At 44.8% G+C, this 16820-nt stretch overlaps 1 protein-coding gene across 1 annotated transcript in view; it reads right to left on the bottom strand.

Annotated features, from left to right (window-relative positions):
- The window catches only part of LOC106592239 (uncharacterized), an 89099-nt gene extending 72647 nt beyond the window's left edge, over positions 1–16452 (bottom strand). The window contains exons 1-2 of the mRNA XM_045712699.1: positions 16092–16452; positions 13931–14403 (exon numbers count right to left, since the gene is read on the bottom strand). Coding sequence (XP_045568655.1) covers positions 13931–14034 — 104 coding nt within the window. The 5' untranslated portion in view covers positions 14035–14403; positions 16092–16452. The remainder of the gene's footprint in view (positions 1–13930; positions 14404–16091) is intronic.
- Between the last annotated feature and the right edge of the window lie 368 nt (positions 16453–16820).

Raw genomic sequence — 16820 nt, 5'->3', positions numbered from 1 at the left:
GAGGACAGTGTGGAGGAGGGATGAGAAGAGGACAGTGTGGAGGACAGTGTGGAGGAAGGAAGAGAAGAGGACAGTCTGGAGGAAGGAGGAGGGATGAGAAGAGGACAGTCTGGAGATGATCACATCACAGATTACAGATTTAATAACGGAAAGAACACAAGTTTGACTTGTGTGTCCAGTAGCCTCGTCTTTCCATGATTCAATCAGTCAATGTGGGAGCACTTGTTGGCTGCTTTTCCTTCACTCTGCAGTCCAACTCATCCCAAACCATCTCAATTGGTTTGAGGTCTGGTGACTGTGGAGGCCAGATCATCTGATGCAGCACTCCATCACTCTCCTTCTCGGTCAAATAGCCCTAACACAGCCTGGGAGGTGTGTTCTGGGTCATTATCCTGTTGAAAATTAAATAATAGACCCACTAAGCCCATCCGTGACAAGGACCAACGAGTTGTGCGTTCCGAGATGTTGTACTGGCTGTTATTTGCCTGTTTGTGGCCCGTCTGTTAGCTGCACAATTCTAGCCATTCTGCTTGGACCGCTATCATCAACAAGCTGTTTTCACCCACAGGACTGCATGTGACTGGATATTTTGTTGTTGTTGCAAGATTCTCGGTAAACCTTAGATCCTATCGTGTGTGAAAAGCCCAGGATGCTGGCCATTTCTGAGATACTGGTTATGGCCAGCCTGGCACCTGACAATCATACCACGCTCAAAGTCACTTCGGTCACTTGTTTTGCCCATTCTAACGTTCAATCGAACAGTAACTGAATGCCTCAAAGCCTGTCTGCCTGCTACTACAGACTCACTGTCTGTAGGAGTGAACCATTTTTGTGAACAGGGTGGTGTACCTCTCTCTTTTTTTTTAAAAGGTGTTCGATCTCAAAATCAAACTTTTCAATAGAAAAACAACTCAATTGGATGTTCTAAGTCCACAACAGCATAAACCACATCAGGAGAACACTTCAGGTCTGGGAGAAAAAATACACAACATTTTCTTGGGGTGGGTGTGGTTACCCTTTCATTCCAGTGTGCACCTGGAAGAGGTGTTTTTGTAGCACACGTGATGCTAGAGTTAGCAAAACAAACACCCCCTGGATTGATACAAGTAATCATGATATCGTTTTGCTATGTAAGCACAGGCTATGTTGTAGTTAACGTTTAACTGAGAAGGTTTATGAATGGCTTCCCATCTACCAGAAGATCATTCATTAGCATCATCGCTAACGGCGACACAAAGTGGTAGACGCCCGCACCACACATACAGATGGGGAATTCTCATTGGCTCTTCAGAAAGTTGCAGGAAATACCAATCACTTGATGCATTCTGTTCATGTCTTATGATAAACTTGGGCAAAATAATTAATTTTGAATGCATTTAGTTTGATTCCATAATAAGTTCAATATATTTTTTGAATATCGTTGAATTCAGTTTTATTGTCTGGATTTCGTCCCCATTCTCAGTATCCTATTTTAAAGCTACAAAATGTGTAACTTTTTTGAGCGACCTGACCAAATTCACATAGAAATGTATGTTACAGATCTGTCATTCTCATTGAAAGCAAAGTCTAGGAAGCGGTAGATCTGTTCTACGTGCCCTATTTCTATGCTTCCCGTTCTTAAGTTTTGTTTTTGCATCTTTTACTTTCAGTTTTGTACACCAGCTTCAAAACAGACGGAAATACAATATTTAGGGTTATGGAAAATATGTTTCACAGCGTTTTAGATGGTACAATATACTTGCTTGTTTTGTTATATAAACTTAGAATTTTAGCAAACAGCAAATGGTGGAGAGATTTCTACATACTGCATTTCAACAGTAAAATATAACAAAATAGCCTAATTGTCAACCCAAAATTCATGACAATCACTGAATTAGGTTGCACTTAAAAATATCTTGAATCATGCATTCCACATGTTAGACGAAACCCCGTATTTATTGAATACACAGTTTTTAACCTGTTAGGGCTAGGGGGCAGTATTGACACGGCCGGATAAAAAACGTACCCGATTTAATCTGGTTACTACTCCTGCCCAGTAACTAGAATATGGATATAATTATTGGCTTTGGATAGAAAACACCCTAAAGTTTCTAAAACTGTTTGAATGGTGTCTGTGAGTATAACAGAACTCATATGGCAGGCAAAAACCTGAGAAGATTCTGAACAGGAAGTGGCCGGTCTGACAAGTTGTTGTTCATCTTGGCTCTTTTTATTGAAGACTGAGGATCTTTGCTGTAACGTGACACTTCCTACGGCTCCCATAGGCTCTCAGAGCCCGGGAAAAAGCTGAATGATATCGAGGCAGCCCCAGGCTGAAACACATTAGCGCGTTTGGATAGTGGCTGGTCAGAGTACTCTGAGACTCAGGCTCGTGCACGAGATGTTTTTATTTTCTCTCTCTTTGTATGTGTACACGCTTTCCCGGTCTGAATATTATCGCTTTTTTACGAGAAAAATTGCATAAAAATTGATTTTAAACAGCGATTGACATGCTTCGAAGTACGGTAATGGAATATTTTTTTGTCACGAAATGCGCCATGCTCGTCACCCTTATTTACCCTTTCGGATAGTGCGTATGAACAAAACGCCGCTATTTGGATATAACAATGGATTATTTGGGACCAAACCAACATTTGTTATTGAAGTAGAAGTCCTGGGAGTGCATTCTGACGAAGAACAGCAAAGGTAATAACATTCTTCTTATAGTAAATCTGACTTTGGTGAGTGCTAAACTTGCTGGGTGTCTAAATAGCTAGCCCTGTGATGCCGGGCTATCTACTGAGAATATTGCAAAATGTGCTTTCACCGAAAAGCTATTTTAAAATCGGACATATCGAGTGCATAGAGGAGTTCTGTATCTATAATTCTTAAAATAATTATGTTTTTTGTGAACGTTTATCGTGAGTAATTTAGTAAATTCACCGGCAGTGTTCGGTCGGAATGCTAGTCACATGCTAATGTAAAAAGCTGTTTTTTGATATAAATATGAATTTGATTGAACAAAACATGCATGTATTGTATAACATAATGTCCTAGGGTTGTCATCTGATGAAGATCATCAAAGGTTAGTGCTGCATTTAGCTGTGGTTTGGGTTTATGTGACATTATATGCTAGCTTGAAAAATGGGTGTCTGATTATTTCTGGCTGGGTACTCTGCTGACATAATCTAATGTTTTGCTTTCGTTGTAAAGCCTTTTTGAAATCGGACAGTGTGGTTAGATTAACGAGAGTCTTGTCTTTAAAATGGTGTAAAATAGTCATATGTTTGAAAAATTGAAGTTTTTGCATTTTTGAGGTATTTGAATATCGCGCCACGGGATTACACTGGCTGTTGAGTAGGTGGGACGCAAGCGTCCCACCTAGCCCATAGAGGTTAATAAAGCACTGAATTACATAAGATGATTATTTTCTACTGTATGACGCAGCAAAAATAAATAAATTGGTGCGACCAAATCATGGTCTGGTGTCACCAATGGAACATGTTAGTCTGGAACCCTGGAGTATGTTGCCTTGTTGGCAGTGTGTTACGGGACTGAACTAGACCCTTGACCCCCAGACAGCAGGAGAGATATAGAGCCAACACACCACTCAGAGAACTAGACCCTTGACCCCCAGACAGCAGCAGAGATATAGACCCAACACACCACTCAGAGAACTAGACCCTTGACCCAGGGGTCTAGTCAAAAAAATTGAGAACCTTTCATAATGTTGCCAAACAAAGACTCAACAAACTTACCTGAGACTCCCTGTCTCTGCCAGTCTGTCCCTGCATATCTGTCCCCAACTCTGCTGTCTGTGTGCCATCTGTTGCCTGCTCTGCCTAATGACATCATTGTGAAACATTTCCATTAGAATTTCATTTCTTTCTTATGAACATTTTATCAACTAGTCTTTGAGATATTTGGCTACTAGAGTTCTTACTTTGCGTTTTGGTGTACTGAAAAATACTCTGATGTCCGTCTTTTATTTTTCTGCCATTTTTCTACCTGGCTGGCTGGCTACCTACACACACACACACAGTGTGTGTAGGTTATTTACAGTAGGAGATGGGCTTCTATCATATCTTTTATCATTCTATTTGGGCTTCGATCTAAAAGGTAGCTAGCAAATGTGAAATGGATTAAAATGACAAGAGTTGACAGCTGTATGAGTTCACCATTTACACAACATATGCTGCAACCTTTAGGAATTTTAATAGTTTGTTTCATATTGGCTGGCTTCCAACAATAGCTGAATTTGCAAAGCTAGCGAGCACCAATTCCGTTTCAGTGGTGTTTGCTATAATCTTTGCTACCCGGGTTAAATAAAGGTGAAATAAAATAAATAAATAAAAGTTCCCTTGCGACAATTTAGCTTTTGCAACGAGACATTTAAATATATTTTAGACAATGGTAGAAGAGAGTGTAGTTCTGTTCAGTTTATCGCTAACCTTATCACAGGGACTTTGAAGCACTAACTTACATCATCTGCATGCTGATCTTGGAATAAATTGACGATAGCAAAGATTCCATCTTTGACGAGGCCACATAAATGGAATAGGTACTAGCTAGCTTAATAGTTCATATTTGCCCGCTAGCTCTGCATATTCAGCTAGTGTGTGTGCGCGATTGACTGGATTAACCTCACGTCAGTTACGTTCATCGAGTGCCTTTCAGACAGTGGATACCACCCCTCTGTTACCTTGCCAAATAAGGAACTGGCAGTGGATCAAACCATTGTGAGGCAAAGGGTGGGGGGGTCGCAATCTTTTGAAACTTAAAAACGCGCTATCAAGTGTCTATAATCAGCACAATTGCTTTCATTGCGTATTATTAATATTATTTAAATTACATAGTTATGTTTCAGTGATATATTGGGGGGGACAAATCATATTTTTCCCAGGATGGGGGGGTCGTGTGTGTCCCGGGATTTCCACCCCTGCCTTGACCCCAAGACAGCAGCAGAGATATAGACTCAACACACCACTCAGAGAACTAGACCCTTGACCCCCAGACAGCAGCAGAGATATAGAGCCAACACACCACTCAGTAAGAGGTGTGGTGATGAAACAGAGCCAACACTGAGATGCTGTATTAGTGTCCAGTGGAGTCAAGCACCTCTCTGATCAGTGTGTGTGTGTGTGTGTGTGTGTGTGTGTGTGTGTGTGTGTGTGTATATCATCTACTTCACTTGCTTTGGCAATTTTATTTTATTTAACCTTTATTTTACTAGGCAAGTCAATTAAGAACAAATTCTTATCTACAATGACAACCTACCCCGGCAAAACCTGGAGGATGCTGGGCCAATTGTGCGCCGCCCTATGGGACTCCCAGTCACGGCCGGATGTGATACAGCTTGGATTCGAACCAGGGACTGTAGTGACGCCTCTTGCACTGAGATGCAGTGCCTTCGACCGCTGTGCCCCTCGGGAGCCCTAAAATGTTAACATAGACTACCGTTCAAATGTTTGAAGGCCAGCATCCCAGAGTCTCCTCTTCACTGTTGACGTTGAGACTGGTGTTTTGCGGGTGCTATTTAATGAAGCTGCCAGTTGAGGACTTGTGAGGCGTCTGTTTCTCAAACTAGACACTCTAATGTACTTGTCCTCTTGCTCAGTTGTGCACCGGGGCCTCCCACTCCTCTTTCTATTCTGGTTAGAGCCCGTTTGCGCTGTTCTGTGAAGGGAGTAGTACACAGCGTTGTACGAGATCTTCAGTTTCTTGGCAATTTCTCGCATGGAATAGCCTTCATTTCTCAGAACAAGAATAGACTGACAAGTTTCAGAAGAAAGTTATTTGTTTCTGGCCATTTTGAGCCTGTAATCGAACTCACAAATGCTGATTCTCCAGATACTAAACTAGTCTAAAGAAGGCCAGTATTATTGCTTCTTTAATCAGGGCAACAGTTTTCAGCTGTGCTAACATAATTGCAAAATGTTTTTCTAATGATCAATTAGCCTTTTAAAATGATAAACTTGGATTAGCTAACACAACGTGCCATTGGAACACAGGAGTGATGGTTGCTGATTATGGGCCTCTGTACGCCTATGTAGATATTCCATTAAAAATCTGCCGTTTCCAGCAACAACAGTCATTTACAACATTAACAATGTCGGCACTGTATTTCTGATCAATTTGATGTTATTTTAATGGCCAAAAAATAGCTTCTCCTTCAAAAACAAGGACATTTCTAAGTGACGCCAAACTTTTCAACAGTCGTGTATGTTTCCCATGCCAATAAAGCCCTTAAACTGAATTGAAGTTGAGAGAGAGAGACAGGCACTATGGTTTCTGCTGAGTCTCTTCCTCTCCTCTCCTCTCCCACTGACTGACTCTCTGGCTTCTGGGATGGAAATGTCTCTTTTATTGAGCTTCAGCTATAAAAACCTATTTTATTAGCCCCATTCTGGCACAGCAGAGCTTCAGACTGGCGGTCTGTAGAGAGACCAGTAGAGACTGGCAGTCTGTAGAGAGACCAGTAGAGACTGGCAGTCTGTAGAGAGACCAGTAGAGACTGGCAGTCTGTAGAGAGACCAGTAGAGACTGGCAGTCTGTAGAGAGACCAGTAGAGACTGGCAGTCTGTAGAGAGACCAGTAGAGACTGGCGGTCTGTAGAGAGACCAGTAGAGACTGGCGGTCTGTAGAGAGACCAGTAGAGACTGGCGGTCTGTAGAGAGACCAGTAGAGACTGGCAGTCTGTAGAGGGACCAGTAGAGACTGGCGGTCTGTAGAGAGACCAGTAGAGACTGGCAGTCTGTAGAGAGACCAGTAGAGACTGGCAGTCTGTAGAGGGACCAGTAGAGACTGGCGGTCTGTAGAGAGACCAGTAGAGATTGGCGGTCTGTAGAGAGACCAGTAGAGACTGGCGGTCTGTAGAGAGACCAGTAGAGACTGGCGGTCTGTACAGAGACCAGTAGAGACTGGCAGTCTGTACAGAGACCAGTAGAGACTGGCAGTCTGTACAGAGACCAGTAGAGACTGGCAGTCTGTAGAGAGACCAGTAGAGATAGAGACTGTTGTATTCAGCACATGTGACAAATACAATTTTTCCTGAGGCCCATTGTCGTGCCATTCATCCACCACCATCACCTTGTCACAAGGCTCTGTACACAATTACCTGTAAGCTGAAAACGTCCCAGTTCTTCCATGGCCTGCATACTGACTAGACATATTACCCATTGAGCATGTTTGGGATGCTCTGGATCGACATGTATGATAGTATGTTCCAGTTCCCGCCAATATCCAGCAACTTTGCACAGCCACTGGAGAGGAGTGGGACAACATTCCACAGGCCACAATCAACAGCCTGATTAACTCTATGTGAAGGAGATGTGTCGCGCTGCATGAGGCAAATGGTGGCCACACCAGATACTGACTGGTTTTCTGATCCACACCCCTACTTTTGTTTAAGGTATCTGATGCATATCTGTATTCCGAGTTGTGTGAAATCCATAGATTAGAGCCTAATTAATTCATTTAAATTGACTGATTTCCTCATATGAACTGTAACTTATTTATATTTTTGTTCAGTATACATTATGAAGCTTAGCGTAGTTCCCCAGAACAGTTGCACCGGTCACGTGACTGTAAATAACACAACGGGAGAAAGCAGGAGCTGGAGAGGCCAGATGTATATTTGGTTTAACATGCTAGTTAGATAAGTGGCTGCATTAATAAGGAGACGGGCATCATATAGTGTAATCTTTCTACTCTTTGGATGGGTTATTAAGACATTACGACGAGCTCGTCCTCCCGCATTTAATGTGCCACCAACCACCTGTGCAGTGGAGCCAGTATAATGTAACTCCAGGTCATCCACAGTAAGAGAAACACTCAGAAAACAGCCTGCAGCTTACTGACACCCAAATACGAGAGAGAGAAGACACAGAGAGAGAGGAGATGGAGAGAGGAGACACAGAGAGAGAGGAGATACAGAGACGCAGAGAGAGAGGAGAAAGAGAGAGGAGACACAGAGAGAGAGGAGATAGAGAGGAGACACAGAGAGAGAGGAGATAGAGAGGAGACACAGAGAGAGGAGATAGAGAGAGGAGACACAGAGAGAGATGGAGAGAGGAGACAGAGAGAGGAGATGGAGAGAGGAGACACACAGAGAGAGGAGATGGAGAGAGGAGACACAGAGAGAGAGGAGATGGAGAGAGGAGACACAGAGAGAGATGGAGAGAGGAGACACAGAGAGAGATGGAGAGAGGAGACACAGAGAGAGGTGGAGAGAGGAGACACAGAGAGAGATGGAGAGAGGAGACACAGAGAGAGATGGAGAGAGGAGACACAGAGAGAGATGGAGAGAGGAGACACAGAGAGAGGAGATGGAGAGAGGAGACACAGAGAGAGGAGATGGAGAGAGGAGACACAGAGAGAGAGGAGATAGAGAGAGAAGACACAGAGAGAGAGGAGATAGAGAGAGAGAGAGGAGATGGAAAGAGGAGACACAGACACAGAGAGAGAGGAGATATAGAGAGACACACAGAGAGAGAGGAGATGGAGAGAGAGAGAGACACAGAGAGAGAGGAGATGGAGAGAGAGAGAGACACAGAGAGACACAGAGAGAGAGGAGAGAGAGTGAGCGAGAGCGAGAGAGCGAGCGGGCGAGAGCATAGATCCACCCGAGCTGGTCCGGATCCAGAATGCTACTTAATGTCACAGGTCCGGGTCAGATCCGATTGTCACAGGTCCGGGTCAGATCTGACTGTTACGGCTCTCTGTGTAATTTTAACAGAGTTGTCCAGAAGGACCCGTACAGATCCGAATGCGACTGCTGCTGTAGAGACACAGAGACATTTGATCATTTATACTGCTGCTCTTTGCTTTTCACGTGAGTGGCGCGTGTAGCTTGTTGTTGTTAGCCAATCAGAAGTCAGTCCTCAAAGCGGCAATAGGCTAGTCATAGAGGCTCCGTGTGACTAAAGTTAGGAGATATCTAATCAATGGAAGATGGAATTAAAAGTTAAAGGAGAAGGACAGGCTACAACGACCCAGAGCCAACAGGTAGGCTGCTACATTATATTCTGAATGGAGTTGTTGTTTGTAGGAAGAGAAAGTGCATGCAGCCCCAGTTAGCCTAGCTAGCTAGCTAGCTTAACTAGCTTTTCCCTGTTTGATGCAGTCAAGACAGGTACAACGTCATCATATGTGAAGGAGATGTGTCGCGCTGCATGAGGCAAATGGTGGCCACACCAGATACTGACTAGTTTTCTGATCCACACCCCTACTTTTGTTTAAGGTATCTGATGCATATCTCAGGTCTATTTCGGAACGGGATCAACGTTTTGGACCCGTGAAGACAGAGAGACAGGAACGTACTATCACTTGTGAATGATGCTCAGCTTGTGCAGTAAGGCAAGAACAGAGCATTTATAGTCTACTGCCGTGTACGCATTTCTGAGCTTATAGCCTACTGCCGTGTACGCATTGCTGCGCTTATAGCCTACTGCCGTGTACGCATTGCTGCGCTTATAGCCTACTGCCGTGTACACATTGCTGCGCTTATAGCCTACTGCCGTGTACGCATTGCTGCGCTTATAACCTACTTCCGTGTACGCATTGCTGAGCTTATAGCCTACCGCCGTGTACACATTGCTGCGCTTATAGCATACTGCCGTATACGCATTGCTGCGCTTATAACCTACTTCCGTGTACGCATTGCTGCACTTACAGCCTACTGCCATGTACGCATTTCTGCGATTATAGCATACTGCCGTTGTAGGCATTGCTGTGCTTATAGCATACTGCCATGTACGCATTGCTGCGCTTATAGTGTCTCCTGATCCCTCCTGTCTCAGCCTCCAGTATTTATGCTGCAGTAGTTTATGTGTCGGGGGGCTAGGGTCAGTCTGTTACATCTGGAGTATTTCTCTTGTCTTATCCGGTGTCCTGTGTGAATTTAAATATGCTCTCTCTTTCTCTCCTTTCTTTCTCTCGGAGGACCTGAGCCCTAGGACCATGCCTCAGGACTACCTGGCATGATGACTCCTTGCTGTCCCCAGTCCACCTGGCCGTGCTGCTGCTCCAGTTTCAACTGTTCTGCCTGCGGCTATGGAACCCTGACCTGTTCACCGGACGTGCTTGTTGCACCCTCGACAACTACTATGATTATTATTATTTGACCATGCTGGTCATTTATGAACATTTTAACATCTTGACCATGCTCTGTTATAATATCCACCCTGCACAGCCAGAAGAGGACTGGCCACCCCTCATAGCCTGGTTCCTCTCTAGGTTTCTTCCTAGGTTTTTGGCCTTTCTAGGGAGTTTTTCCTAGGGAGTTTTTCCTAGCCACCGTGCTTCTTTCACATGCATTGCTTGCTGTTTGGGGTTTTAGGCTGGGTTTCTGTACAGCACTTTGAGATATCAGCTGATGTACGAAGGGCTATATAAATACATTTGATTTGATAGCATACTGCCATGTACGCATTGCTGCGCTTATAGCATACTGCCATGTACGCATTGCTGCGCTTATAGCATACTGCCATGTACGCATTGCTGCGCTTATGTGAAGAAATACCCTAATAGTTCATCAACATTTTAAGCTAAAATGTTCTGATCTGTTGCATCAGACTCATTGCTTTAAAAAAAAAAAAGAAAACAGTTGATGGGAGTGGTTGTATTAATTGTGTGTGTGTCTGTGTGAGGGGGGGCAAGAGAGAAGAGAGAGGGGGGCTAGAGAGAAGAGAGAGGGGGCTAGAGAGAAGAGAGAGGGGGGGATAGAGACGAGAGAGAGGGGGGATAGAGAGAGGGGGGATAGAGAGAAGAGAGAGGGGGGATAGAGAGAAGAGAGAGGGGGGATAGAGAGAAGAGAGAGGGGGGATAGAGAGAAGAGAGAGGGGGATAGAGAGAAGAGAGGGGATAGAGAGAAGAGAGAGGGGGATAGAGAGAGAGAAAAGAGAGAGAGAGCGTGTGAGTAATTTTTAGTGTTAATTGTTATTGTTTATTATCTACTTCACTTGCTTTGGTAATGTTAACATATGTTTCCCATGCCAATAAAGCCCTTAAATTGAGTTGAGAGAAAGGTTGTGGCTTTTGGAGACAGGAAATGCTGTGGTAAACAGAAGAGTAGATTTCTGGATTGACTTTCTCTGAAAGCGGACTCAGGGACTTTACAGTGAATACCCTGATGAAGGCATATCAAATCAAATTAGTCACATGCACCGAAATACAACAGGTGTAGTAGACCTTACCGTGAAATGCTGAATACAACAGGTGTAGTAGACCTTACCGTGAAATGCTGAATACAACAGGTGTAGTAGACCTTACCGTGAAATGCTGAATACAACAGGTGTAGTAGACCTTACCGTGAAATGCTGAATACAACAGGTGTAGTAGACCTTACCGTGAAATGCTGAATACAACAGGTGTAGTAGACCTTACCGTGAAATGCTGAATACAACAGGTGTAGTAGACCTTACCGTGAAATGCTGAATACAACAGGTGTAGTAGACCTTACCGTGAAATGCTGAATATAACAGGTGTAGACCTTAACGTGAAATGCTGAATACAACAGGTGAAGACCTTACAGTGAAATGCTGAATACAACAGGTGAAGACCTTACAGTGAAATGCTGAATACAACAGGTGTAGACATTACGTGAAATACTTACTTACAAGCCCATAACCAATAACGCAGTTCAAAGAAATAGTTAAAATATTTACTAAATAAACTAAACTTAAAAAAATGTAACCAATCAATAGCTAACACAAGAAATGTACATAACAGTAACGAGGTTATATACAGGGGGTACCGGTACCGAGTCAATGTGGAGGCTATATACAGGGGGTACCGGTACCGAGTCAATGTGGAGGCTATATACAGGGGGTACCGGTACAGAGTCAATGTGGAGGCTATATACAGGGGGTACCGGTACCGAGTCAATGTGGAGACTATATACAGGGGGTACCGGTACAGAGTCAGTGTGGAGGCTATATACAGGGGGTACAGGTACAGAGTCAATGTGGAGACTATATACAGGGGGTACAGGTACAGAGTCAATGTGGAGACTATATACAGGGGGTACCGGTACAGAGTCAATGTGGAGACTATATACAGGGGGTACCGGTACAGAGTCAATGTGGAGACTATATACAGGGGGTACCGGTACAGAGTCAATCTGGAGGCTATATACAGGGGGTACTGGTACAGAGTCAATCTGGAGACTATATACAGGGGGTACAGGTACAGAGTCAATGTGGAGACTATATACAGGGGGTACAGGTACCGAGTAAATATGGAGACTATATACAGGGGGTACCGGTACCGAGTCAATGTGGAGACTATATACAGGGGGTACCGGTACCGAGTCAGTGTGGAGGTTATATACAGGGGGTACCGGTCCCGGTACAGAGTCAATGTGGAGGTTATATACAGGGGGTACCGGTCCCGGTACAGAGTCAATGTGGAGACTATATACAGGGGGTACAGGTACAGAGTCAATGTGGAGGTTATATACAGGGGGTACCGGTCCCGGAATAGAGTCAATGTGGAGACTATATACAGGGGGTACAGGTACCGAGTCAATGTGGAGGCTATATACAGGGGGTACCGGTACAGAGTCAGTGTGGAGGTTATATACAGGGGGTACCGGTACCGAGTCAGTGTGGAGGTTATATACAGGGTGTATCGGTACCGAGTCAGTGTGGAGGTTATATACAGGGGGGTACCGAGTCAGTGTGGAGGTTATATACAGTGGGGTACCGAGTCAGTGTGGAGGTTATATACAGGGGGGTACCGAGTCAGTGTGGAGGTTATACACAGGGGGTACCGGTACCGAGTCAATGTGGAGGCTATATACAGGGGGTAGCGGTACAGAGTCAATGTGGAGGCTATATACAGGGGGTAGCGGTACAGAGTCAATGTGGCGGCTATATACAGGGGGTACCGGTACCGAGTCAGTGTGGAGGTTATATACAGGGGGTACCGGTACCGAGTCAATGTCGAGGCTATATACAGGGGGTACCGGTACAGAGTCAATGTGGAGGCTATATACAGGGGGTACCGGTACAGAGTCAATGTGGAGGCTATATACAGGGGGTACCGGTACAGAGTCAATGTGGAGGCTATATACAGGGGGTACCGGTACAGAGTCAATGTGCAGGGGTACAGGTTTGTTTTAATACCTTTGAGACAAACTTTCATTGTCTGACCTGGGATCTTTTCTTCCAATGCGATTTTAGAGAGAAGCGAGGTGAGAAGAGGTTTTAGAGATGGGCGAGGCGAGAGGAGGTTTTAGAGAGAGGCGAGAGGAGGTTTTAGAGAGAGGCGAGGCGAGAGGAGGTTTTAGAGAGAGGCGAGAGGAGGTTTTAGAGAGAGGCGAGGCGAGAGGAGGTTTTAGAGAGAGGCGAGGAGACTCACTTCAGCCATGGGAAAACACACCTCTCTCTGACACACCCCCTCCCCCCAGAAGAGTCAAACACACCCCTCAGAGAGGCTTTCTGGAGAAGAGAGTCAAACACACCCCTCTGAGAGGCTTTCTGGAGAAGAGAGTCAAACACACCCCTCAGAGAGGCTTTCTGGAGAAGAGAGTCAAACACCCCCCCTCTGAGAGGCTTTCTGGAGAAGAGAGTCAAACACCCCCCCTCTGAGAGGCTTTCTGGAGGAGAGAGTCAAACACAGAGCACAATAAACTGTTCTGACAGTAGCTCCCATCTCCTCTCCTCCCATCTCCTCTCCTCCCATCTCCTCCCATCTACTCTCCTCCCATCTCCTCTCTCTAAGACAGGCATTTTTGTCATGCCATTCTCCAACACGTTAACATCTGTCCCGGATCGCAGGCCTGTTAGGCATGTTAGAATGCCAGTGGCTCAGGGCATGCTACTACTGAAACATATCTGCAGGCTGTTCCAACTCTACTGTCTATTTGCTTACCTAAACACTACAATACTCACTACTAGCCGTTCCTGTGTGTGGTGTGTGTGTGTGTGTAGTCAATGTCCCAACTAACCATTTCTTCGTGGATTCCACCATCAACTCCTGATAGGAAGCCACGAACTGAAACTTGGACGCATGTTTCCCCACACGTTGTAATCTTTTCCACACAGATGCCATGATATTTCTTTAGTTGAAAGGATCGTTTGTGTTTTACTTGTCCCGTGCTGGTGTTTCCTTTTTGTCGATTTCCGTCTCACTCACTTGAAAGTTTAAAAGTATCCAAACAAATCCAAGTTGCTGCGTAGACACATAGTTAATATTTGATCAGAAAAATAGAAAATGGGGTACAATCCAAAGTCAGCGGTTTATCTCGCAGTGGCGGCGACATGCCTTCAAAAACATCCAGAAAAAACACATTGAAGACTTGTGGAATCTCTGCCGCTGTGGCTGTCACATCTGACGCTGTGCATGCTGGTAAATGTAGTGAAGAATAACATTCCAGAATAATACAAAACCAGGTATTCCTTATCTTTTGTCTCGAAAAACCTAAATAGGAGAAAGGAACAGAGTTACAAGCAACGTTGGAGGGAGAGCAGGGGGGCTGCCTGCTGCGAAGAACACACCCAAAATTCTGCAGGACCTGGGGCTTCTATGTCACAACACACACACGGACAAAGGTGAAAAGATACACATACAGTATGGGCAAATCCACATCATAATAACTGTTCTAGGACCGCTATGGCAAGACTACTCTATTTGGATTACGACAACTGAAACGCAAGACTGTCATCATAGCTTGTGGATCTAGGATTGTAATTTGGCCATTCCACTCCACATTCCTTGAGGTAGACCACACCATAACACATCCTAAAACTGAAACTATACTACCGGTATTCCAATTTAGCTAGAAGACCGTTAGATTTGTTTAATCATCAGCAGGTGAATCATGTACAGGACCCATGGTCCATCTGGTCCAGAGCAGTAACTGTACGGGACCCATGGTCCATCTGGTCCAGAGCAGTAACTGTACGGGACCCATGGTCCATCTGGTCCAGAGCAGTAACTGTACGGGACCCATGGTCCATCTGGTCCAGAGCAGTAATTGTACGGGACCCATGGTCCATCTGGTCCAGAGCAGTAACTGTACGGGACCCATGGTCCATCTGGTCCAGAGCAGTAACTGTACGGGACCCATGGTCCATCTGGTCCAGAGCAGTAACTGTACGGGACCCATGGTCCATCTGGTCCAGAGCAGTAACTGTACGGGACCCATGGTCCATCTGGTCCAGAGCAGTAACTGTACGGGACCCATGGTCCATCTGGTCCAGAGCAGTAACTGTACGGGACCCATGGTCCATCTGGTCCAGAGCAGTAACTGTACGGGACCCATCATGCGTTATCCTTGCAAAACAATATAGAAAATGGCCAGATAACTCGCTCCATTGTCACCAAGCAAAGCAATACATGATCCATATGATGGCTATTGCCTGGCAATAAAAATAGTCTTCTTGACTAATATAACTAGCGAAAAGTGTCATATAAAATCTGGATTAGCCAGTAGAGAAAACAGCCTGAGGTAACGTTACAGGGCTGTCCCCTGGCGTCACTGTGGGCGGATTTCCAGAATTCCGAGTCCCATTGAAAAACTCTAATAAGTGACAAGCTGGCACCACTGGTGGTGTCCGCTACAACTGGCTACATACATATGTCGCTCAATCAGTGATTAACCTTACTATCTGTCACGTTTCGAGTTACAATACTTGACAGTTACATATCTAGTTAGCGAACAGTAGATAACTAGAAATGGAATGCATATTCTAGCTAAAGGAATAGATAACCTGGGATAGGTCCACACGGGCACGGAATGGGGAGACTTCCAGGTGTAGTTAACTAACGTTACTTTCAATCTAGGCTTCAGCCAATGATGGATATCTAGCTATGGTTAGCTTGTTATCTTAACTACCTAATTAGATAGACAATATCTAAATAAATGGGACTTGAACGTGAAACCTAAAAGCTAGCCATAACATGCTACTCGGCTAGCTTGCAGCAAGCACTAGCTGAAACTTAAAACTGTGGCTGGTTTACCGCACACTCAACTAGCTAGCTCGCCTGCAAGATAGCCGCCGAACCAATTGGAATTCCCATGTTGCTACTTCTAGCATATCTAAGTTAGTTATCGACCTGCTTGCTATGACTGAAAGGAGTAGCTAACATGTGTGAAAGCTACTTACCTTTAAATATCCACTAAAACTGTTGAGCTAAAAATCGATTTGGCTAATTATCACCTAGCATTGCAGCGGTCCCAGACATCAGCTAGCAAGTGCTAGCCATCATAACATGGAAAACACAGCGGAAATAGTTATCCGGACCGCCAGCTAACAGGATTCGGTGTCCTCCCCGGTGAGAAGAGAAGCTACGTGAAGATTACTATAACTCAATTCCAAGACGACAGACAGATGGATTTGTGCTTGTAACAAAACATGTAGACAAATAAGTATTCCAACCCTGGCGTGAAATTCCAAGCAGCTATTTTCCCTGAGCCAGTCCCCAGTCAGCCGTCCGTCATGTTTTCCTCCGCTGGAGGACGACGTGCTCCCGTTACGTTACGCCTGGAGGAAACGCCTCCGGGGGCCTGCCATTGGGCCATTCCGGGTGTCATCTCTGGAATGTTGAATGATTCATGAGGTCTCTTTGAATTGGTCGAATGACACGTAAATCAAATAGGTTGAATCACAGCTCTGAGTACAGTAAATTATGTCCCCTGTACTGTAACAAAGTCACATTTTATTGGTCGATGACAACCAACACTGGGAATACATTTTTTACATAATTGTGCCTTACCTCTGGCGTACCTTTAGATTCAGTTACCAATGAGGACGAGAATGGGGTCAAGTGTTAGGGTTAGGGACAGGTAAGTAGGTTACAAACTCCCTTCAGACGGTAGATTGATGTCTGATACG

This window comes from Salmo salar, unplaced genomic scaffold (assembly GCF_905237065.1).
Source record: "Salmo salar unplaced genomic scaffold, Ssal_v3.1, whole genome shotgun sequence".
Classification (NCBI taxonomy): Eukaryota; Metazoa; Chordata; class Actinopteri; order Salmoniformes; family Salmonidae; genus Salmo; species Salmo salar.
The sequence above is the reverse complement of the archived record's forward strand: the minus strand, read 5'-3'. Positions and strand labels throughout refer to the sequence as shown.